The sequence below is a fragment of the Orcinus orca genome, chromosome 19 (genome assembly GCF_937001465.1).
Source record: "Orcinus orca chromosome 19, mOrcOrc1.1, whole genome shotgun sequence".
Lineage (NCBI taxonomy): Eukaryota > Metazoa > Chordata > Mammalia > Artiodactyla > Delphinidae > Orcinus > Orcinus orca.
The window spans coordinates 27,853,199-27,876,663 of NC_064577.1; the positions used below are offsets into that span (position 1 = coordinate 27,853,199).

A 23,465-nucleotide genomic window follows, 5' to 3' on the forward strand; every position below is an offset into this window, starting at 1 on the left:
CCCGGCTGTGAACGGCCCCCTGCTCATCCGCAGCGTCCTGGCGCAGGGAGGGGGTGGCCTGAGGAATTATCTGTGCTCCTCGCACCCTCTGGGGCTGGAGTCCTGGACACTCTGCCTGGGGACCTGAGTGGGTAGTGCCTACTCTGGTCCCACTGTGCCACCCAGGGGACCTGGCCAAAGCCAGAGGACTCTCGGAGGACTTCGGGGTCAGGCCCCAGCCAGCAGGGGTCAGCAAGGCCTCTGTGAGTTCCAGGGCTGCGCGTGGAGGTGAGGCTGGGGGTGGGCGTCCAGGTAGCTCCAGCCCAGGAATTGGGATCTAACGTAGGGAAACCAGCTCTGGGACGTTCCCAGAGGGTGAGCGTGGGAAGCGAGTGCTGGCTGGGCCTCAGCTCTCCTCGAGCCACTCCACACGTTGTCCTGGGTGCCCTCTGTGGGCTGCACCGGTCGCTCTTCCCCGCATGGGGCTGGGGAGCTGGCCGGGCACAGGTTCCAGCCTCTCCAGGGCGCAAGCCACGCCGGATGGTGCTGATCTGCCGGTGACTAATTTTCCTTAAAGGATGGTCCATTTCACCAGGGCCAGGAAAACAACGGCTTGCAAGGAGCCGCTGGGTCTGGGTTTCCCAGCGCTGTTGGCAGCCTGGTCAGGCTTCCGCTGGCCTGGTCGTCACAGCCAGCACTGGGCATGGCTTCCTGCCATCCTTCCAGGCCAACAGCCCGCCAGCGTAGTCTCCTTCTCGTCCCACCACCCGCAGCCACCGTGGCACTGACTGCTTCAAACCTGGCCTGTGGGGCTTCGCTCCAGATCTGGGTCCTGCCCAGGGCAGCCTCAGCTCTCCCTCCCCAGCACTGGTTCCCTCCCCCCAGCCCCCTCTGAGTCAGCTCCTGGAATCTGTCTGCCTTTCCCCAAACGCCTCACGCCCGGGGTTTGACTGCCAGACCGAGGCCAGGCCGGTTCCCAGAGTGCCCTGGAGCACGAGGCAGCCCAACCAGAGCCCTGATGCTACCCCCCGCCCCAAGGTCTGCCTCCCAGCCTCGCCCCTCCCCTGCCTGTGCACCCTCCCCATCCTGGTTTGCTCCGGGCCTCTGCCCCGCCCTCCCCTTCCCCCTCCTCCCTCCCCCCTCCACCCCACCTCCCTGCACCGACCGTCAGGCTCCGCACCGCTGGAATAATCCTGGGGCAAACAACCGCTCCGAGAGCTGGCAATGATGAGAGCGCGCTGCTGGGACCACCGGAAAAAGCCACGGGGTGACCCAGGACTCAGGACCCAGGAGCATGCGGCTTGCAGGACAAGAGACAGGTAAAGTGTCTAGGGCCAGGGTGGGCAGGGAGAGTAAGGCGGCAGGGCCAGTGAGGAATCTAGAGTCCGGGAGAGGGGAGCTGGAAGCGGATATGGAAACATCAAAAGCTGGAAGGTGGAACCTAAACTCCTAAAGTGTGGACTGAGAGAGGCAGGGACCAGAGCATGAGGAAGGTCCTTATCCCAGACTGGCCACCTGCCAGCTGCGTGTGGCGGCAGGCAGGTCACCTTACCCCCTCTGGACTCAGTTTCCCAGTCTGAAAACCGGGGCCATTCCAGCTCCGATAGCACTAGGAGAGGGTGCTCTCGAGCGTAGAAAGGAGCGGAACTCAGTAAAGTCTCTCCTTAAAGAGGGGGGTGGCTGTTGGCAGAGTGGTGCAGCTGCCGTGAGTTACTGTGGGTCAGGATCACCCGGGATGCTTTAAAAACACAGCTGCCCAAGCGCCGGTGCAGACCCTCTGGCTCAGGCCGCCTGGAGCAAGGCCCAGGGCCCCACCCCCAAACCCCCTCCTGACCGTGACTAGCAGCCCGTTTAGGGCCCTGCTTTGCAGGCTGAAGACCCACCAGGAGCAAATATGATCGAGAAATAATCTCCGTGTCAGCAAGAAACGCCAACAAGTGCTTCTTCCCGCCAGCGGGGGAGCCGGGCCACTGCGGGGTGGGCTGGGGTGGAGGGTGCTTGGCACGAAGCGTTACCGTTTGGCTGGGCCCGACCACAGGGTCTGCACAGAGTGGGGGTGAGTAAAGCCCTCAGGGGCAGGGGCAGGGCAGGGCTGCTGCCAGTCCAGGCTGGAAAGGAACCAAATGCTCTAACCCACCCTCTGCGCTTCCTAGCGGGTCAGCTACAGGTGACGCCAATGCTCACACCCAATGGCAGCGGGCTGAGCCAGGAGTTTGAAGGCCATTGGCCGGAGATCCCAGAGAGGTCCCCGTGTGTGGCCGGGGTCATCCCTGTCATCTACTACAGCGTCCTGCTGGGCCTGGGGCTGCCTGGTGAGTGGGGAGCTGGGTCTGGGGTCCTGGGGTTGCCCAGAAGTTGGAGTCCTCCTTCAATGGGTGCCAATCCTCTGGGCTGACCCCTGAAACCCAGGATCATAGACCCCAGGGCTCTCCTTGCCTTTGTGGGGTGATCTGGGTCACTGGAAAGCCAAGCATAGTGGGGAGTAAAAGTGAGGGGCCAGGAGTTGGGGTGCTCTATAGCTAAACCCAAGTTTTCACCACAGCAGACAGCCCCCTTCTACCCCCAGGAATGGGCACCTCCTAGGATGACTAAGTTCGTGCAAGACCGCCCCCAGCTCCATCAAAAGCTTCCTGTACCATCCACTGCGTTCAGAGAGCAGAGCTGGGGGTCGGGTGGGGTGTGGATGCAGGAAAGGATGGGTGGAATTAGGGAACTGCCCATCCCTGTGCCCGTTGCCAGGGAAGCTAGTGTATAAGGCAGTGGCCTACGGCGCGTGACTGGACAAGGCAGGGCTGATCTGATTAACCTTCCAGACAAAGTGAGGTTTAAGAAGGGTCTGGAAAGAGGAAAAGAGAAGGCAGAACCAGCAGGTGGGGAGGGACGACGAGAAAGCAAATCCGAGGAGCCCTTCTAACGCCTCTGACCTCTCCCCTCCCTGACCTCGGTTGCCATCAGTCAACCTCCTGACCACAGTGGCCCTGGCCCGCCTCGCCGCCAGGACCAGGAAGCCCTCCTACTACTACCTTCTGGCGCTCACGGCCTCGGATGTCATCACCCAGGTAGTCATCGTGTTCGTGGGCTTCCTCCTACAGGGAGCAGTGCTGGCCCGAAAGGTGCCCCAGGCTGTGGTGCGCGCGGCTAACATCCTGGAGTTTGCTGCCAACCACGCCTCAGTCTGGATCGCCGTCCTGCTCACGGTTGACCGGTACAGCGCCCTGTGCCACCCCCTGCACCATCGGGCCACCTCATCCCCAGGCCGGACCCGGCGGGCCATCGCTGCTGTCCTTGGTGCTGCCCTGCTGACTGGCATCCCCTTCTACTGGTGGATGGACGTGTGGAGGGACGAGGACCCCCCCAGCACACTGGACAAGGTCCTTAAGTGGGCTCACTGCCTCATCGTCTATTTCATCCCTTGCGGCGTTTTCCTGGTCGCCAACTCGGCCATTGTCTGCCAGCTACAGAGAAGGGGCCAGAGCGGGCCTCGGCCCCGGGTGGGCAAGAGCACCGCCATCCTCCTGGGTGTCACCACGCTCTTCGCCCTCCTTTGGGCACCCCGCATCTTTGTCATGCTCTACCACCTGTACGTGGCCCCCGTCTACCGGGACTGGAGGGTCCACCTGGCCTTGGATGTGGCCAACATGGCGGCCATGCTCAACACAGCCGTCAACTTTGGGCTCTACTCCTTTGTTAGCAAGACCTTCCGGGCCACTGTCCAGGAGGTCATCCATGACGCCCACCTGCCCTGCACCCTGGGGTCACAGCCAGCGGGCGTGGTGGCGGAACCTGTGCTGAAGCCTGCAGGACTCCCCAAAGGGGCAGGACTGTAGAGGAGGAGCCCATGCAGGGAGCTTGGGGTGTCTCACAGCCAGATTACTGGGGTCTTTGTGGTTGCTTCCACAAAACTTTATCAGTACCCTACTTTGCAATCTGGGGATGGAAGGAGAGGCTCCTTCCTTCAGGGGTGGCTTCCCAGGAAGCTAAATTAGTGTTGGTTGAATGAATGAGTGACTGAATAGATGGATAGATGGATGGATGGATGGATGAATATGAGTTGTTTCCAGATCACCCCTTCCTGGAGCCCACCTCTCATTCCCTGAGTTGATTACTTCTCCGGCTTCTAGTGGCAATGCCAGGGAGAAAGGGAGATGTCCGCCGGATTCCAGGCCTTTCCTGGGCTGCAGGAACCAAATGCAGGGGGCTGAACAAGGGGAGACGGGCTGCCTGAGAAAGGGAGTGGTCTTTTTTTTTTTTTTTTTTGAAAGGGAGTGGTCTGAAGCAGATTCAATGCCCCAGCCCTGGGGCGACATAACCTCTGGGGTCTCTAGCATCCTGGACTGATTAAATCCCTGCCCTGGAGCCAGAACAGGTTCAGGGCCCCAGAACAGCCCTGGGGAGGCACTTTCCATAGTTGCTGAGGACCAGGACTAAGAAAGAAAATGTCCTCTTAGCTCAGGGGCCAGGAGAGCAGAAGGGGGCTCCCGGCCACACCCCTAAGCTCACTCCTCTTGGAGAAGAAGCCTCTTTCTCCACCAAGGGGAGGAAGGGGGATGGCTCTGCCGATCTGAGACTCTGAGGGGCTCTGCTCGGCCCCTCCCAGCCTCCCTCCTTTCAGCCATGCCAACCGGGAGAGGCAGCTGGGAGAGATTAGCAGACAAACCTCCCACCTGCTCCAGGCACTGGGTAAACACATTAGCAGTCTGCTCTCTGCTTTTAGACCAGACTGAGCTGACCTTTCCCCTGAACGTGAGGTCCAGGCGGGCCCCCACAGGCACGCAACCCCTTAATGGGATCACAGAAGGGAAAGAGCCAGTTCTGTGCTGGGCAAACGGTCGGTGCAAAATAAATGCACTTGGCTTTCCCCCTTTCCTCTCTACTTCTCCCCACAGCAGAAATGTCCAGGAAGGGACTTTCAGCCACACCCAGAAGGAGGAAAAGGCAGGTCCCCAATCCTTTATCCACAATTCTAAACTCCAAAAACTCTGAAAACCAAGACCGTTTTCCTGAGTTTGCCACAAACACACCAGAATAGATACAAGACCACATATGTCTTGGTGCTGTCCTACTGCATAGGTTCCGCTGCAGACTCTCAGCGGGCGTGATTTTGCGACCACGCCCTACACCCTGCCGGAATAGAGATCTGTTACTTTATCTAAACCACACATTACCTTCCTCTATTCTGAAAAATTCTGAATCCTGAGACACCTCTGGTCCCAAGAGTTCAGAGAGAGGATTGAGGACCTGTACGTCCCATCACTTTTGCCACAGCAAGGTCTCAGCTGGCCCTGAGTGGGTCTGGGGCATGGCAGATTCCCCCATGGTTACCGAAGCAAACTTGGGTCCGCTTGCCTGCTCACAGTCAAGCCAATCTACTGACACCTGGTTGTGGTGAAGGAAAGGGCAGCATTGATCGCAGGGCGCCAAACAAGGAGTCCAGGCAGCTAATGCTCAGAAGCAACTCCCTGATGGCTTTTAGGGAACGGTTTTTAGACAGGGGGAGGGGGAGGGTTGCAGGGTGAGTGATCAGCTCGTGGACACTCTTCTGATTGGTGGGTAGTGAGAGAATCAACATCATCGACCTTCTGTTTCCAATTGGTCTGGAGTCTACATGCTTGTGGGCAGCATACAGTTAATTTCTTCCACCTGGTAGGGGTTTCAGTCTCTGCAAAACAGCTCAGAGGACTTGGCACAGAGTATTATCTATAGCCCTTGAGGAGGAACTAAAGGTCCTTGACTTTGCTTAATGATGAAACTATTATTATTTTGTCTTGTTTGACTGTTTTCTTTTTTTCCAATAAATGTATTTCCTTGTAATTTAACATACCAGATAAGGAGTTCGGGCCTTTTAAGCCCTAGCTGCCTGGACTCCTTGCTTGGTGCCCTGCAATAAACGTTGCACTTTCCTTCACCACAACCAGTGTCAGTAGATTGGCTTTACTGTGAGCAGGCAAGTGGAATCAAGTTTGGTTTGGTAGCACTATGTGCACGCAGACGTGTCCGTGGGTAGAGCTGAGGCACCAGAGCTTCATTCCTTGCTTAAGGGGGAGGGGGTGCAAGTCCAGGAACCCCAAGAAGGGGCACAAGAAGGTGAGAGGAGGCCTTCCCCAGCCCAGCCCCAGGGGCCAAGTCCACCCTACAGAAGATAGGTGCTTTTGATGCAGAATCAAATGGAATGTCTTGAGGGAGAGACCCCCCCTCCCCCTCTATACGAAACCTGTGGGGCCCTGCAGGAGAGCTGCCCAGTACCAGAGGGTACCCTTGGCATGGAAGGCAACTGTGGTGGGGCAAGACTGGAAGCCTGGGACTTTCCTGGTGGTCCAGTGGTTGGGACTTCGTGCTGCCACTGCGGGGGGCATGGGTTCAATTCCTGGTCAGGGAACTAGGATCCCGTGTGCTATGTAGCACAGCCAAGAAAAAAAAAAATGAAGATGGGAAGCCTCTTTCAACTGGCTGGTGGGCTGTCTTCAAGGAGACAGAAAGATTCACTCACCTGTCCCCAAACACCAGGGAAACCAGGTAGTTCCAGAAACAGGTGAGGAGGCTCTATTGAGGCAGGTAGCATTTTGCACTGGTGGGGGATTCAAGCCATGGGAATGTGGGTGTCCCTATTGATGTGACCTCACTTGTACCCACAGGCTAGAGCGACATCAATGTTTTCAAATAACCCAGGATCCTGAGTATTGCGACCATTTTACAGACAGAGGAAACAGAGGCACAGAGAGGTTCAGTGATATGCACGTGGCCCTAAGCTGGTCAAGAACACCACTGAGACTCAAATTCACGTCTACTGGTCCCTGTTTCCTTCTCAGTCCACCCGTCACCTTGCAGGTGGTCTCAGGTGCAGAAGATTAGAGGAAGGGCAGCTTCAGGGCTGCTTGCATCACTTGTAACTTTTTGGTTCTGGACTTAACAGATTCAGGAACCAATATCATATTTCTCTAATAAGATGCATTAGGTAGCAGTTCCTTTTTAATATTTTCGTAACTTTTTTTTTTTCTTTTGTGGTACGCGGGCCTCTCACTGTTGTGGCCTCTCCCGCTGCGGAGCACAGGCTCTGGACACGCAGGCTCAGCGGCCATGGCTCACGGGCCCAGCCGCTCCGCGGCACGTGGGATCTTCCCGGACCGGGGCACGAACCCGTGTCCCCTGCATCGGCAGGCGGACTCTCAACCACTGCGCCACCAGGGAAGCCCTATTTTCATAACTTTTAATAAAAGGATGAGATCATCACTGTGATAAGCATGTCACTGTAATGGGAATGAAGAGTATTCTTAAAACTGCTCTTGATGACTAATAAGAACCTGCAGTATAAACAAACAAACAAACAAAACAACTAATACTAAACTTTCTTTGGCTTATTTGTATAGAAATATGTTAATATAAATGTTTCAGACATGACATGAAATTTCTAAAAATCTTTAAAAAAGAAACAAAACTGCTCACGTTTCCTTTATGCATTTCTATTGTCAAACTCTCAATGGCTTCTGGAGAACAAGACAGCAGGGGTGTGGGTACCCTTCTCGCCTCCATCCCATCTGCTGAAATAGCTTGGCTAACGGAAATCCTTTTTGGAATTCTAAGTTTTTTCCTTACAGGTCGCCCCCCCAACCCCCACCCCACACACAATTTGTCAGTTGATCTTATGTTCTATTTTTTAACCCTTTGTTAATATTTAAAGACAATGATTTTTCTAGTGTCTTTCACATCTTTCCAAGTCTATATATGATTTTTGCTGTCTTCTGGTCTCTACATCCATGTGTATTTGTCTTCTAGGGCTGCCTTAACAAAAAAAAAAAAGCCATAGACTGAGTGGCTTAAACAACAGAAATTCATTTTCTTAAGATTCTGGACGCTGGAAGTCCAAGAGCAAGGTGTTGGCAGGTTTGGTGTCTTCTGAAACCTTTTCCCTTGGCTGGCAGGTAGCTGTCTCCTATCTATGTCTTAAAAAGCTCTTTCCTCTTTGCGGGCACATGCCTGGTGTCTCTCCTTTTAAGGACACCAGTCATACTGGATGAGTGGTCACCCTAATAGCCTCGTTTTAACTTAATCATCTCTTGAAATTCACATTCTGTGGTACAGGGGGTTTAGGGCTTCAATCTGTGAATTTAGGGAGACACAATCCGGCCCATACATTAAGGTTATTTTTCTTCTCTTTTCTTTTCTTTCTTTCTTTTTTTTTTTTTTTTTTTTTTTTTTTGGTCCGTGTCACACAGCGTGCAGGATCTCAGTTCCCGGACCAGGGGTTGAACCTGGGCCTCCACAATGAAGGCGCTGAATCCTAACCGCTAGGCCACCAGGAAAGTCCCCCCTGTGGTTAATTTAAAGAAAAATGTTAGTTTGGTGCATATCCAGCTCTTGATGAAAGGAATTTTTCTCTTAGCTTTATAGGCAATGTCCCTCCACTTTTCCTTCTGGTTGGCGTAGCAGGATTCAGCCTCAGTCTTGTATCTTTCAACACGACCTCTCCTTTCTCCCTGGATTCTTGGAAGATCTTGATTAAACCGTAATGAAGATGTATCTGGGGACAAGTGTCTTCCTTCAAGAAGTTTGCCCGAAGTCTGCTACAGAGCTTTTCAATTCCACACTGAGAGTATCTTTTCGTTCAGAAGAATTTTCTTCACTTTCTTAATCGTGACTGGGTTGCTGGCCCCCTTTTCCCGCTACCGGTCTTATTTGTCCTCAGGCAGGAGAATAAACGCCTTGTTTGCCACATTTCCTGGGTTCCCTTTAGTGCTCTCGCCTCCAATAGCGTTTTTTTCCATTCTGCGATCGGCTTCAAGTTTGCACGACCTGCGGGCATCGCCAAAGATTCCCTGTTATCTGCGCTTACTTCCTCTGCTTCCCCAAACGCTACCAGTGCTCCCAGGGGCTTCTGAGGTGCAATCTCACTCCCCCAGCGCCACCCCCACCCCGCCCCATTTACATTCCCGTCCAGCCCGCTTCGGGCTATTGGGTAAAGCGCGTCACAGCTGTCCACCTCCTCCTGGGTTGGGGAAGGGTGGGAGGGGACAAATCGCCAGGCCTCTGGAGGATCTGCTGTTTTCAGCAACCTGGCCCAGGGGAGGGCCCCCCCCACAGAGAACAAAACCCTACTTTTCCACCGAATTAAACGTTGAGCGCCTTGGTCGGCCAGGTTATAGATGTGCCGGCAGAGACAATGGGACAGTCTTTGACATGGGGGTGTCTTGGGGATCTTGGCTCCCCCAGCCCCAAAGCCCTGGCTCCTTTGTCAGCGGGGAAGCTTGGGCTACTTAGAGGGCCTTACGGCCCGACTTCCCCCTTTGGCCTGTCGCTATGGACTCAGACAGCAGAGGGCGCTGCAGGACTGGAGGGATGGACAGACTGGCCTGGGAGCCTGGGGGCGGGGCTTTAAGCCAGATTTCTAGGCAGATCCGAGTTACTGCAGAGAAACTGTGTCAGCCCCGCGAGCCACAGCCAGCGGGGAGCAGTTGGGTGGGACGACTCCGCTGTTCCCCTGGTCAGACCCCTCCACCCTGAAGCCACGAAGCCACGTGCTTCCTCCAGCTGGGGTTGGGGGTGGAGGCGGGCGGCAGGTCACGGCAGTTTTCTCAGATCCTTCTGGTGGTTGGAAAGGCTTCCTGCGCGAGGCACTCTATGAAGGGCCCTTTCATCACCCTCGTCCCTCCCCTCTCCAGGGGCAGGGTCCGGCCAGCCCCTCCCCCTGGTCTCAGGTTCAGCTGCCTGCCTTCCCCATGGTGCGGAGCCCAGCCCTCCTGGGTTCAGAGCCCCAGGGCTCGTCAGTCCTCTGGGGTCCCAAGTTCCACCAGCGGTTCCTGTCCAGGGCAACCACTTGGGCATCCTGCCCCCTGAGGGAGTTTGAGTCTTGCCACCAGCGGCACACGACAAGGATGGAGGGAAAGGGGCTGGGAAGGTGAGGAGGGAGGGACCCTGCCAAAGCCCACAGTGAGTCAGGAGCAGAGCTGGGACCCAGGGCGGAGGGAACCAGGGTGGGGCTCCAACGACGCTCCCTGCCCTCTAGCCAGGAGGACCTGGGGAGGCTCTGGGAGCATCTTTGGGGGCAGGAAGCCAGGCCTGGGCTGAGGGGCGCCACGCTGAGGGGAAGAACGAAGGGGGGGGGGCGAATCCAGAGCAACGTCCCCTCTGAGGCCAACTCCCAGGCCTTCACACCTCCACTCCAGGAGCCTGGAAAAGGGACCCACCCTGGGGAGAAGGGGGCCTGCCCGCCTGGCACTCCCTCACCTTCTCCTTGAAAGGAGAGCTCAGGCCATCCTTCAGGTCCTCCTGGAGAAAGTGGCTGAGGGCCTGACTCAGCCTCAGGGCTGCCCTCCTTGACCTCGTTTCCTCCTCTGGGCAGGAGTGGGGAGGGGGCGGTGAGGACACAGCTGGTCTCCTTCCCACAGGTCACCCCTGACCTCTGAGCCCAGGTCCCCATCCCCATGACTGGGTGTGAGGGGCTGGGTCCTCCCCCAGCCCCAGTCTGGCCTTGGGCGCCCCTCCCACCAGACTGCCAGTCCTCTGCCCCCTCCACAGCTGCTGGAGGTGAAAGAGTTAATGAGGTCTGTGGCCGTTTCCTTCCCGGGCTCCTCCTGGATGTATATTTAGCAGACAGGGCAAGGCCCAGGGAGAGGAATGCCCAGATGCCCTGGCACTGTAGCCCCTGATCTGCCACACCACTCCTGGGGGGAGGGGAGGGGCGATGGAGGGGGGCAGGGATGTGTGAGTTGGCCTTAAATGGAAGGCTGTGGTCTCAGAGAGGACTTCGAGGCCCCAGTAGGAGAGGGCAGGACATTGCTCTTTTTCCAGGGAGAAGGACTGAGTGACCAGGTCTCCCAGGGACACGGGAGGATTGTGGAAAGAGGGCTGGGACCAGAGGGCTCAGTGTGGCGGGCACTGGGGCAGGGCTCGCTGGGAGAGTTCCTTCCACCTACTGACCCCCGTGCTGGCCCCAGCCAGGGGGCCGTGGGAACTGAGGGTCTCTGGCAGGGTGCCCCTTCTGGTCCAGGCACCCACCCGGCTAGAGCAGAAGAGTTTTTCTAAGTTCTCCACGGAGAGCACTTCCAAGGACCCTGCCCTCGAGAGCGTGATGTTGAGAAATAACTGGAGGTGGGCTGATTGCAGAGTATTTTGACTTTGAGAGGGTGGAAACGGTGAAGCAAGTAATCCAATTCCTCCAAGAACCTCTGGGACGTTCTGTTCTTGGGAACTATATTTTGTTTGCATGTTTGTTTTTTTTTAATTGGAGTGTCTGCACCCTTCCCAGAGACCCAGGGAGAATTCTGCAGATCTTTACCTCTCATCCCCAGGGCTTGTCACCAGGGGCCCTCCTTTCTTCCCCGGGTCAATGGAGCCGTCCAGCCAGATCCCAGAGAGCCTCGCACTTGTCCTAGAACTCAGTTCCCTGACCCACTGACACCCACTGAGGCCTGGGGTACGTGCATCTCTGGGTGGGGCCCCCTCAGCCAGCAGAGAAATGGGCCCTTCCAGAAAAGATCCAGGGGTCGCCTGCCATCAAGACATGCCAGTGGTTACAGGTCTTAGTCTGTTTGGATTCCCCTGACCAGGGATCACCACCCTTCTAGAACTTTCTGTGTCACGAACCCTCGTGGAGGTAACTAACCCAAACCCCTTCCCCAGAGTGCCCTCTCTACAAACTATGAGGACGCAGTTTGACCTGATAATTCTTTCTGGGGGAGACTGTAAAAGTAGGGAGATGGATGCAAGTGAGCTGGTCTGCTGTTTGATGCAAAGAGCACACAAGTGTTGCGGTGGGACACGGTGGGGAAGCCACAGGGCTGGCGCCGGAGGACCTGGGTTCCAGGCCCTTCTCTGACACCAATGCACTGTGTGACTTTGGGAAAGTCATTTCCAACCCCGGGGGTCTCAGTTACTTTGTCTGTAAAATGTGGAGGTTGGACCAGATGGGACCAACGGTCAAGTCCATTGGCAAACTCCTGAGTCCTCCATGAACCTTAGTTCAGCGTAGAAGAGCCTGCTGGATGGGAGGCATCTCACAGAATAGGTAGCATCTTCTGAGCACTTTCCATGGACCAGGCACTAGACTTAACTTCTTCTTTTTTTTTTTTTTTGCGGTACGCGGGCCTCTCACTGTTGTGGCCTCTCCCGTTGCGGAGCACAGGCTCCGGACGCGCAGGCTCAGCGGCCATGGCTCACGGGCCCAGCCGCTCCGCGGCATGTGGGATCTTCCCGGACCAGGGCACGAACCCGTGTCCCCTGCATCGGCAGGCGGACTCTCAACCGCTGCACCACCAGGGAAGCCCTAGACTTAGGGCAACATTTTATTTGCACCATCTCATAGACTACTCACAATAACGTGCAGGAGGTGAAACCGTGTAACTCAGATTAGGACTTGAGCCCACGTTCTTTTCACTGAGATCACCCACCTGGTCTCAGGATTTAATGAAACTCCTGTTCTTGATGTCTCACCACAGAAAGAATTCAGTGAGAGACAAAGTGATAGGGAAGAAGTTGATTTATTTAGAAAGAAACACACTCCACAGACAGAGTATGGGCCATCTCAGAAGGCGAGAGCGGCCCCAGGGTATGGGGTTGTCAGTTTTTCTAGGGCTGGGTAATTTCATAGGCTAATGAGTGGGCGAAGTATTCCAGCTATTTTGGGGAAGGGGTGGGATTTCCAGGAATTGGGCCACCACTCACTTTTTGACCTTGATGGTAGGCCTTAGAACTGTCATGGTACCTATGGGCGTGTCATTTAGCTGCTGTGTTACAATGAGCGTATACTGAGGCTCAGGGTCTAGTGGAAGCCGGCTCCTCTGCCATCTTGGACCTATTTGGTTCTAATCAGTTTATGTCGTGTCCTCAGACTATGTCATTCTTTCAAAGGTTATACCCTGCCCCCTTCCCTCCTGTTTCCGAGGCAGGAATTATTGCATCCATTTTCTAGATGGACATACTGAGGGTCAAAGAGTTAAAGCAATTGGCCTAAAGAACATACCTGGTTAGTGGGGGAGGCAGGACTCAGATCAAGGCCCCTTTACCTCTGCATTCTGTATATCTAACCATTGTGCAAGGCTCAGGGAGACGCTTGAGTTAGCATGGAGCCCACGTCCAGAAGGGAGGTACAGCGCAGTCTGCACGTCCAGACACACACGAGCACACCTCTCTTTACTCTCACTCTTGGAGTCAGGTAAGAACAGGGGGTATTAATAGTTTGGTGCAGCCGGAGACTGGTGGGTCGGGGAGGGGGCTGCCGGCAGTGAGAGATGAAGCTGGAAAGGTGGGTTGGTGCCGGCATGGAGGCTGCTCTTTCTATGCAGGCTGAGCTCCTGAAGGTTCTTAGGATCAAGTTCTAGAAAGATCCCACCGACGGCATTCTAGACAAGGGATCGATGAGTTAGGAGGCTGGATGCCCCTTAGGAGACCACTGCTATGGTCCAGGCTAGTGTGAGTCCAGGACAGAGGCCCAGATGCTCCTGCAGGATATGCTGAGTGTGGAGGAGACCCGGGGACAGAGGGAGGGAAAGCTCACCCGCTCTGTGGCCCCTGCAACACTTCTGGGGAGAAGGAAGATTGTGGAAGAGGCTGGACATGGAGACAAGGAGGATACTTTGCCTGTGTTGTGATATAATCCCCCTAAGACGGTCCCTATATTACACCCTGGGTTTCCACCGCTACATAAGTTGGGGGGTTCAGCACTCTCCCCTCCGCACTGATCAGCCTGTGCCTGTCAGGGCTTAGCCCTGAGTCCAGGCATTCAGAGGTGTCCCTCCAGACTCTGGACAGGTACCTAGAGGTGGTCTGAAGGGAAGGGATGCTTGGGGGTGAGCAGAGATCCACTCCCCCGGCAGCCCTGGCGGCCTGGCCTCCCCCCACTCACCTCCCCTTGCTCACTCTGCCACAGCTGGCATTTCTAGTGCCGGGGGCGCTGGGGTCTGTCCTTACAGGGCTCATGTGATGGCTCACGGAAGGAGCCACAGGCCCGGGGGAGGCTGAGCCAAACACCGCCCCCTTCGGAGCTCAGAACAGTGGCCTGGAGCAGGGCCGGCCGCTGCGATCAAGAGGCTGGAGCCTCTTCCCTTCTCTGAGCACCTCTCCTAGCCATGACCCTCTCCACCTTGAATCTTCCTACCTTACGTGCCTAGAATTCTGGGCTCTTCAGAAGCCCAGAATTCCCCAACTCAGCCACATTCCCTAGCTCCTTTGACCTCAATATGGGAAAAAACGAAGGCCACTCAAATGAGAGCAAGCAGAGGCTATTCATCCAGCGTGCCACACAAGAAGTCGGCCACCATCGCAGGACGGGGAGGGGAAAGGTGTCCTAGTGGGGCAAAGGGAAGGTGTCAGGGGTGCCCTGATTGGAGGCCATGGGCACAGGGAAGCTTAGGGGGGCTCACTAGAAGTGGGGGGTCCTTGGGACCTCCGTGGTGGTCCAGTGGTTAGGACTCGGTGCTTTCACTGCTGGGGCTCAGGTTCAATCCCTGGTCGGCGAGCTAAGATCCTGCAAGCTGCAGGGCCGGGCGAAAAGAAGAAGAATAGAAATGGGGTGTCCTATGTGACTGGTTAGAGGTGCATACCTGGTTTTCTCTGGTTGGTCCTAAGTTGGAAGCAGGGATGAGAGTCAGGGAAGCTGTCAATCATTAATCAGTTCTGGCTGTTTGGGGCGATTGCTACAGGGGTTATTGTTTGGCTCCCTGGACCGGTTGTTCGAGATGGTGGTCTGATTTCCTGCAAGTCTGACTTGCAGCTAGCAGGCCGGCTTCCTGGCTTGGTTGCTGTAAATTGTGGGTCAGAGTTCTATTTTTATAGATGCTCTGGCCATTATCCATCTGTACAGTCAGTCTCTCGACAACAACCCGTGAATATTACTCTGGTTTTTCAGGCAAACAAACTAGGAATCGAAAAGGCTAACTGACCCGCCCAAGTCCCAGAGCCAGTAAGTTTCAGAGCTTGGACTGGAGCCCACTGGTTTTGTGCTAATGTTTTCTCCCCTTCAGTCTTCTGAAGGCGAGGGTCCTGCCCCCTTAGCCTCCAGCTCCTATGCCAGTACTTTGAGCACGCTCTCAATAAATATTTATTAAAGGAACTCATACTAACGTTTGAGGCAACCAAGTAGAAATGCAAATAGAGAGTCGGGGGGCGGGGAGTTCCCTGGCGGTCCAGTGGTAAGGATTCCAGGCTTTAACTCTCACGGCCCGGGTTCAGTCCCTGGTTGGGGAACTGAGATTCCGCAAGCCATGTGGCGTGGCCAGAAAAATAAATAAAATAATAGAATTAAATAGTAAAGAGTAGGGGATCCTGGCTGAAGAGGCACCTGCAGTTGGAACTGCCGAGCTCTGGATCATCTTCCCCTCTGGCATCCCGCAAGCATCTCTGCACTCCCTGCTTGGAAGCTGAACCCACAGCTGGGCCAGTCGGACTGGGAGGGAACCGGCCTCTGGGAGAAAAGAGCTGTCTGCCCACGGGCCTGTCCACCCCCCTGTTATAATCAGCGTACTAGGGGATCTGGTCCAACCTCGCTGAGTGAAAGGGACAGCCAAGAGCTGAGAAGGACACTTCCTCCCAGAAGCCGGCCTGGGGGCATGGCCAGGTGCTGGGGATGGGAGCCTGGGGCCCCGCTGGAGGCAGAATTCTAAGGTGGCCTCGTGATCTCCGTCTCTGTCCTCAAGAGTTATTCCATAATTATATCATGTTACACAGTCAGAGAGATTCCCGGTGTGGAGAGAACCACACCGCGGGGCAAGGGCAGCGGCCTGAGGGCGGGTGGCCTGATGGGTCAGGTGATAGCGGTGGGGGGGTGGGTCAGGTGACCTGGCTGACAGCGGGTTCTGTACTTGCCCTGAGACTCCACCAGCCCTAGTTTCTGTATCTGTGAAGGGAGTCACGTTGGCCTGAGTAATCTAACCTTACCAATTATAATCCAGATTCCTTTGAGGCCAGGATGAAGGCCAGCTCCCCTGGGTTACGCGGGTCAGGTGGGTGTAGGGGGCTCCTTGGTCATGGGGAAAGAGACAAGCAGATGAAATCATTTCCGGATGTGGGTGTGGTATCCGCAGGCCCGTGTGATTCCCTCAGGGCCCCTCATCCCCTCACCCCAGCCCCCCACCCCGCCCTGCGCAGCCTCAGTTACTCTACAACCTCAGGGTAGAAGGGCAACACCTATGAAGCAAAAAAATGTGTGGCCATCGATCTTTCCCAGGGCTTAGTTCTGCTTCCTTCCCGGGCCCTGCAGGAGGAGGGGCGTGGTCACAACTGATAGACTTTTTTTTTTGGCCATGCCTTTCGGCATGGGGGATCTTAGTTCCCTGACCAGGGATAGAACCTGTTTACCCTGCGTGGAGCCTTAACCACTGGACTGTCAGGGAAGTCCCCTGATAAAGACTTCTGAACCCCACAGCCTGGGGAGCCTCCAGGCACCTGGCTCACTGCACACAAGGTTGTGCATTGGGAGTCTGAGCCCAGGCTGGGGAGGTGACTGACCCCTAGCGACACTCACTCACAGCCCTTCTGACTTCCAGGTGGACACAACTCACTGCAGGAGAAAGGGAGTGGGCGGGGCCCTCCAAGCAGCTGCCTTTAGACATCTCAGTGGCTCTGCCACCTTCAGCTTTCTCTCTTCTTTCTTGTCTCCAGAAAGGCATCCCACAGAGGGCTTGGTCCCTGAAAAGCTAAGGAAAGAAAAAAGCATGCAACTAGAGATTATCATACTAGGTGAAGTAAGTCAGAAAGAGAAAAACCAATACCATATGATATCACTTATATGTGGAATCTAAAACATGACACAAATGAAAGTATCTATGAAACAGACATAGAGAACAGACTTGTGGTTGCCAAGGGGGGGAAGGAGGAGGGAGGGAAGGATTGGGAGGTTGGGGTTAGTAGATGCAAACGATTACATATAGAATGGATAAACAATAAGGTCCTACTGTGTAGCGCAGGGAAGTATACTCAACATCCTGGGATAATAACGGAAAAGAATATAAAAACGTATGTGCGTATACGTATAACTGAGTCACTTTGCTGTATAGCAGAAATTAACACAACATTGTAAATCAACTATACTTCAATAAGAAATTTTTCTTCCTGAAAAAGAAAGAGAAAAAGTGTCATGTAGGCTGGGCAGACGGAGGAGAGACACAGAAAACAAGCTGAGGATGCAGAGGGTGGAGTTTTGGGAGAAGAAGAAGTTGTAACCCGTTTAGCAGCCAGAGAGGCTAAGAGGAGACAGGATGAGAAGATGCACAAAGAAGCTGGACTTGGGAGACAAACCTGTCCTTAGGCAGAGGAGCTGCTGCTTGCTGCCAAATCAGATTCGGCAAAGGCCACGCAGTCTTCATTACAGACCCAGTTGTGGATTATTGCTGCTGATGGAGAGAAGGGAGCCGTGGTCCACAGGCCTCTGTCACCTCTCCAGGCTTCCAGCAGTGGGTCTCCTGGCCTCTCTCCTCCAGGTGTGTCCCCTCCTCTCTCTGCAGCCAGAGTCACCTATTTATTTATTTTTTTTTTTTAATTTTTTGGCCACGCTGCACAGCTTGTGGGATCTCAGTTCCCTGACCAGGGATCGAACCCGTGCCTCCTGCAGTGGACGCGTGGAGTCCTAACCACTGGACCGCCAGGGAAGTCCCACCAGAGTCATCTTTCTCGAGGCAGTCCTGACCCTGCATAGAGTCACGCACAAAGTCCTCTGCTGGCTTCCTGTTGCCTCGGGTGAAGTCCTGCCCTTTCCGGGGCCTGGCACCCAGCCTCTCAGCCCATCTCTCCCCGCATACTCCCTCCCAACCACACCTCCTCAGTGCCTGACAAATGGATGTTACTATCCATTAAATTCGTACCAAGTGCACAAATGATAACAGGAAGTCTGGCCCATTGGAGAGTTTCCTTTTCGTTCTGGAATTCCGGGCAGCGCAGGCAGCACCTGCAAGCACACCAGCCTGAGCGCCTTTGCCGTGTTCCTCTGTCCAGTGACGCTGCAGAGAGTGTCTGGGCCCCAGGGAACGGGGCGGCCACCTGGGCCTCAACCACCCCCATCCCTTGCTGCCTGTCTGTCGCTGGCTGCCCTCCATGGGGTCCCAGAGGAAAGGAAGGGCTGCAGGCCCAACAGGTGGCTTTTGATGGGAGCTCTGGATTACATTGTTTGACTACCTGGACAGGGGCCCCTTTGAGTCCTCCAGGCCCTGAAACTCACCAACAGGAGTAGAGAGCAAGGTCGAATCTGAGGTGGGTCTGGGATGCCAGCTCCTGGGCGAAGGAGAAGTCTGCACAAGGCATCCTTCTGCAACGAGGGGCCCCAGCGGGGAGGCCTGCAGCTAAGAAAACATTTCTAGTGGTTTTTGCTGAAGGCACCTACATTCCTGAATAGCTAAAGGGGAGCAGGCCCCAGATGTTGGGGGCAGGGAGAGGCAGCTCACCTGGCCTTGCTACAAGGAACAGGCATTGAAAGGAGCAGAACTTCAGGGAAGCCTGGAGCCTACAGACAGGGCCCAGCTTTCTCTTGGGGGGCAGAGAGCTATGTGCAATGTTGAGCTTCTGCTTGGGGGGGGTGGGGGGCGGTCCCATCTCCATGAGGCTTTCAGAGAAAGGAATTTGCAGCAGAGGGAGAGGAGTGCCTTTCCTCTCTATTCCTAGATTCCAGAGTGTATCTGGAAAGAGCTGGGGCCAGGCACGTTGGTCGCCCGACCATGGCTGGGTGGAACCAAGTGGGGCAGCTCTTTGGCCAGAAGTCGAGAGTCTCTTTAGCTCCAAAGGACACCACTCTGGATCCCAGACCCAAAGCAACAGGCATTGTGGAAGGGAGAATTCTAAGATTTCCCCTGGGTGTTGCCCTTGAGATTGTTTTTCATTAAATGGCAAAAGAGATTTTCAGTGGAATTAAGATTACTAATCAGTTGACCTTCAAATAGAGTGGTTACCTGGGTAGGTCTGACCTAAATTGAAAGAGCCCTTTATACATACATACATACATATATATATATATATATATATATATATATTTTTTTTTTTTTTTTTTTTTTGCCTGTGTTGGGTCTTCGTTGCTGCTCACGGGCTTTCTCTAGTTGCAGGGAGTGGGGGCTACTCTTCGGTGCGCGGGCTTCTCATTGTGGTGGCTTCTCTTGTTGTGCAGCACGGGCTCTAGGCGAGTGGGCTTCCGTAGTTGTGGCTCAGGGGCTCTAGAGCGCAGGCTCAGTAGTTGTGGCGCAGGGGCTTAGTTGTTCTGTGGCATGTGGGATCTTTCCGGACCAGGGATCGAACCTGTGTCCCCTGCATTGGCAGGCGGATTCTTAACCACTGCGCCACCAGGGAAAGAGCCCTTTAAAAGCAGAGAGTTTTGGGACTTCCCTGGTGGTCCAGTGGTTAAGACTCTACTCTTCCACTGCAGGGGGCGCAGTTTCAATCCCTAATCAGGGAAGTTCCTCATGCCGCGAAGTGCGGCCAAAAAAAAAAAAAGTAGAGTTTGTCTGATGGCAAAGGGAGAGTCAGAAATTCTAAGCAAAAGAAGGATTTGATGCACAGTCAGTGGCTCTGAAGATGGAGGGCTGCAAGGAAAGGACTTGAGAGCTGACTCTAGGAACAGAGACTCTGTCTCAGCCAGCAAAAGCACAGGGACCTCAGTCCTACAACCACAGGGAACTGGTCCTGCCAATGACCTAAATAAACTTGGGAGCGAATTCTTTCCCAGAACCTCCAGTAAGAGCTCAGCCTGGACAACTCCTTGATTTTGGCCTTAAGTCTTAAGCAGAGACCCAGTCAAGCCCACCCCAGACCTCTGACCTACAAAACTGGGAGCTAATAAATGGGACTCGTTAAGCATCTAAGCTTGTGGTGACTTGTTACTTGGCAATATAAGTGCCTACACAGTGAAGGTTCCAGGCCATGCATGGTGACCCAAGTGAGAAGGAAAAGGCATGATTCTGATTGCACCCACAACCTTGGGGTTGCAGCCTCCTCCTGCACTCTGGCTGTGCCCCTCCTCCGCACAGAGGCATCGAAATCTCTGTCCATGTAGCCTCTGCCGGAGGACCAAGCTCCAATCACTGGGCTAGGAAGTTTGGGAACAAACTATTTATCAATAGACCAATTACAGGTGAAGGGCACAGCTTCTTAGGCCTAATTATCCATGTTTCTTATACGTTTGCTTCTCTGCTAACTTTTCCTATATTTCTGCCCATTTCTGAAACTGTTGGGTCTCTCAGTCTTTAACAAAAGCAAAATCCCTTCCAGCAAGTTATCTAGGACTCCCTGTCAGGACCCAGACTATTCTTCCAGAGAGTCCCTTAAAACTCAGAATGAATTGTTGTCTCTCTCTTGGTCCCATGACCTAAATGACTTGATTCATCCTGTGGCAAAGATGGTTAGCTGTCCATCCAAATCTCTGCTCCCCTTCCATAGTATAGAGTTTTCGCTGAGGAGCTGAGACTACATTTCCCAGCTGCCCTTGCAACTAGGTGTGGTCATGTGACTGGTTCCCACCAATAGAATGTGAGCAGAAGAAATATATGCCAACCCCATAAGAAGCAGGGTAAGAAGCAGGTGTGCCTCCTCCGTACACCCCTTCCTCTTCTGCCAGCTGGATTGTAGATGACAATGAGACCCTGGAGAACGGCAGAGCCCCGAGATGGAGAGAGCCTGAGTCCCTGGATCACCATATGGAGGAAAGCCACTGGCCAATAAATAATGCCTGCCTCGGACTTGCCTGGTGGCGCAGTGGTTGAGAATCCGCCTGCCAATGCAGGGGACGTGGGCTCCAGCCCTGGTCCGGGAAGATCCCACATGCCACGGAGCAACTAAGCCCATGCGCCAGAACTACTGAAGCCTGCGTTCCGCAACAAAGAGTAGCCCCCACTCCCCACAACTAGAGAAAGCCCGCGTGCAGCAGCAAAGACCCAACACAGCCAAAATAAATAAATAATTAAAAAAAAAAAAAAGAATGCCTGCCTCAGTGTGTTATATGAGATATATGAGTAAGAAATAAATTTCTAAGATATTTAGACCATTATACATTTCGGGGTCTATTTATTACCGCTTTTTAGCCTACCTTTTACGATACACACCCCTCTACTAGGCCCGCGACCTGAAACAAAGTGCACAAGGTGCTGACTAAACTCCTGGGATGAAAACCTCCAAATATCCCTGTATTTCACTGCCTTTGGCTGGCTCCCATGCCTGTCCTGGTTCACACTGTCTGCTCCAAAGTCTGGCTGACTCACCTGGCCTGGGCCACCATCCATCTGCTGTCAGCAAATGCCTGGCTCACAGAAAAATGCACATTTATTCCCCCAAAACATAGGGTTCATTTTTCAGCAAAGCTGGTGTAGCAATATATTTGGAGAAGCGAGCTACTATTCAGCACCCGGGCCCCTGGTACTTTGGGACGCAGCCAGGGAGCAGACATCTTCAGACCCAGCTCTCTAAGGAAAAGGTGCCAGAGCTTGGAGAAGAGGTGGACCAGGGTGATGGAGGGAGGGAGGAAACCAGAATGAGGTGACTATTCTCTCAGAAAGCTATTGAGCATTTCTTGGTAGCCTCAGGGACAACCGCAACTTTTTGTACTTTTCTCCCGGGGAGGCAGAGGCGTGGGGGAGGAGAGCCTCTGTAGCCGCAGCTCTTGAAAACTCTGCTTCGTGATGTGGCATTGAGAAGACTCCGAGAAGCTCCCCGCAGAAAGGCAGCCCCACCCTGCCCTCTGCCTGGGGATGCCCGCTCCCGCACCAGCCGTGGTCTCGGGTATAAAGAGCCCATCCTCTGCCTGAAGCAGCAGCAGCGCGGGGAGCCCTGGGAGGGACTGCAGTGGGGACCGAGATGCAAGAGGGCGCCACCCACTGTCCATACCTTGAGTACAGTTCTGGATCCCCAGCCCCAGTAGACAGGACAGGCTTGACTGTGAACAGCCACGCAACCTAGAACAGGTCCAATAGGACTGGGGCTCTATGGTAGCTCATGGATGCCACAGCCCAGCTCCCGTATGGGATCTAGATGTCCTGGAGGTCATAAACTTACACAGCAGCCCATGCTTCAAAGGGCTTCCGGATGACTCTGCCTCAGCGATATCCAGGGCAAATTTGCTTTTGATGTGAGTCTGGAAATAACAGTGGCAGACTCCCCAGGGCCCAGGAGTCTAGCCACTGGCTCCTCCTGGCTTTTATGCAACCGGATGCAGAGCCTAGCACAGAGGTTAAATGACAACAGCCCGACCTGGGCTGCCCCACAGATGCCCAGAACCCACTCAGAGACGGTCAGCGAGGGTCCCTTGGCCTCCCATACCTCTAGGTGGTCACACAAGAGCCCTGAATCCTCCATGTTCGGCCAAAGGGGCGCCCCTGCTTCCCATCCCAGGCAGCTCTTGGCACTAACCCTGAAGTGGTGATGAGCTGAGGAACCAGGGCTGGGCGCACCTCATGCGAGATACATATAGAGATTTTTTTTTTTTTTTTTTTTTTTGCTGCACTGTGCGGCATGCGGGGCCTTAGTTCCCTGACCAGGGATCGAACCCGCACCCCCTGCCATGGAAGCATATGCAATCTTAACCCCTGGACTACCAGGGAAGTCCCCATTTAGAGATGTCAGGTGAGAATCTTTTCCCAACTTCCCCTGATTCCTTCATCGTGGCTCACCACCCTTTCTGCCCAAAGTCCTTTCCAACAATTTAAATCCTGCCTTCTCTACACCCAGCTTGGTTCCCCTCATTCTGTCACTTATAACTTTGGACTCTGCTCTCATTAGTTTCTTCCAAATGTCCCCTCTCCGAATCTAGCTGGGTCCTTTCCATGCCTAGTTTGCAAACATGTCTGACCTGATCCTAACCTGCAAGCCCCATCTCTCCCAAAGGTACCAGGGGGCCGTGGTTTGACAGGTGCAATGATCCAGTGCACGGGTGCTGGGTGCCCACAGGGAATGCCAGAGACCAAGGTCTTCCCAGGACTGGCAGCTCAGATGGCTCCCGGGGCAGAATAACCTAAGCCGGCTGCCCTTTCCTTCCTGTGAGTGACTCAGCAAGAAGCTGGCAGGCGAAAACAAAGCTAGTCCTGGATCTTGCAGAAGGGGTAGCAGGCAAGGCCACGGCCTTAGGCTATGTAGGGAGGGGCACTGAGGCTAGCGGCAGAGCTGGATGCTGAAAAGATGCTCAGTCTCACTTAGATTATGAGCAGTCAAATGAAAACTATACCCAGGGCTTCCCCGGTGGCGCAGTGGTTGAGAGTCCGCCTGCCGATGCAGGGGACGCGGGTTCGTGCCCCGGTCCGGGAAGATCCCACATGCTGCGGAGCGGCTGGGCCCGTGAGCCATGGCCGCTGAGCCTGCGCATCCAGAGCCTGTGCTCCGCAGTGAGAGAGGCCACAACAGTAAGAGGCCTGCGTATCACAAAACAAACAAACAAACAAAAAACTATACCCAGGTCCAACATTCCACAAAGCAGATTGGCAAATATCAAAGGTTTGATCACGCACTGAGTTGGCAAGGGCGGGGAAAGGATTTCTCATGCTTTGCTAGCGGGACTGGAAAACCATACAGCCTCCATGGAGGGTAATTTGGCAAACTTT

At 54.5% G+C, this 23,465-nt stretch overlaps 1 protein-coding gene across 1 annotated transcript; it reads left to right on the forward strand.

Moving 5' to 3' along the window:
* The first annotated feature begins 1,203 nt into the window (after positions 1-1,203).
* Positions 1,204-8,620, forward strand: GPR142 (G protein-coupled receptor 142). The gene is given in 4 exon segments (XM_033438416.2): positions 1,204-1,245; positions 1,247-1,298; positions 2,133-2,291; positions 2,935-8,620. Coding segments are annotated over 4 exon segments (1,125 nt in total). The 3' UTR covers positions 3,807-8,620.
* The last annotated feature ends 14,845 nt before the right edge of the window (positions 8,621-23,465 follow it).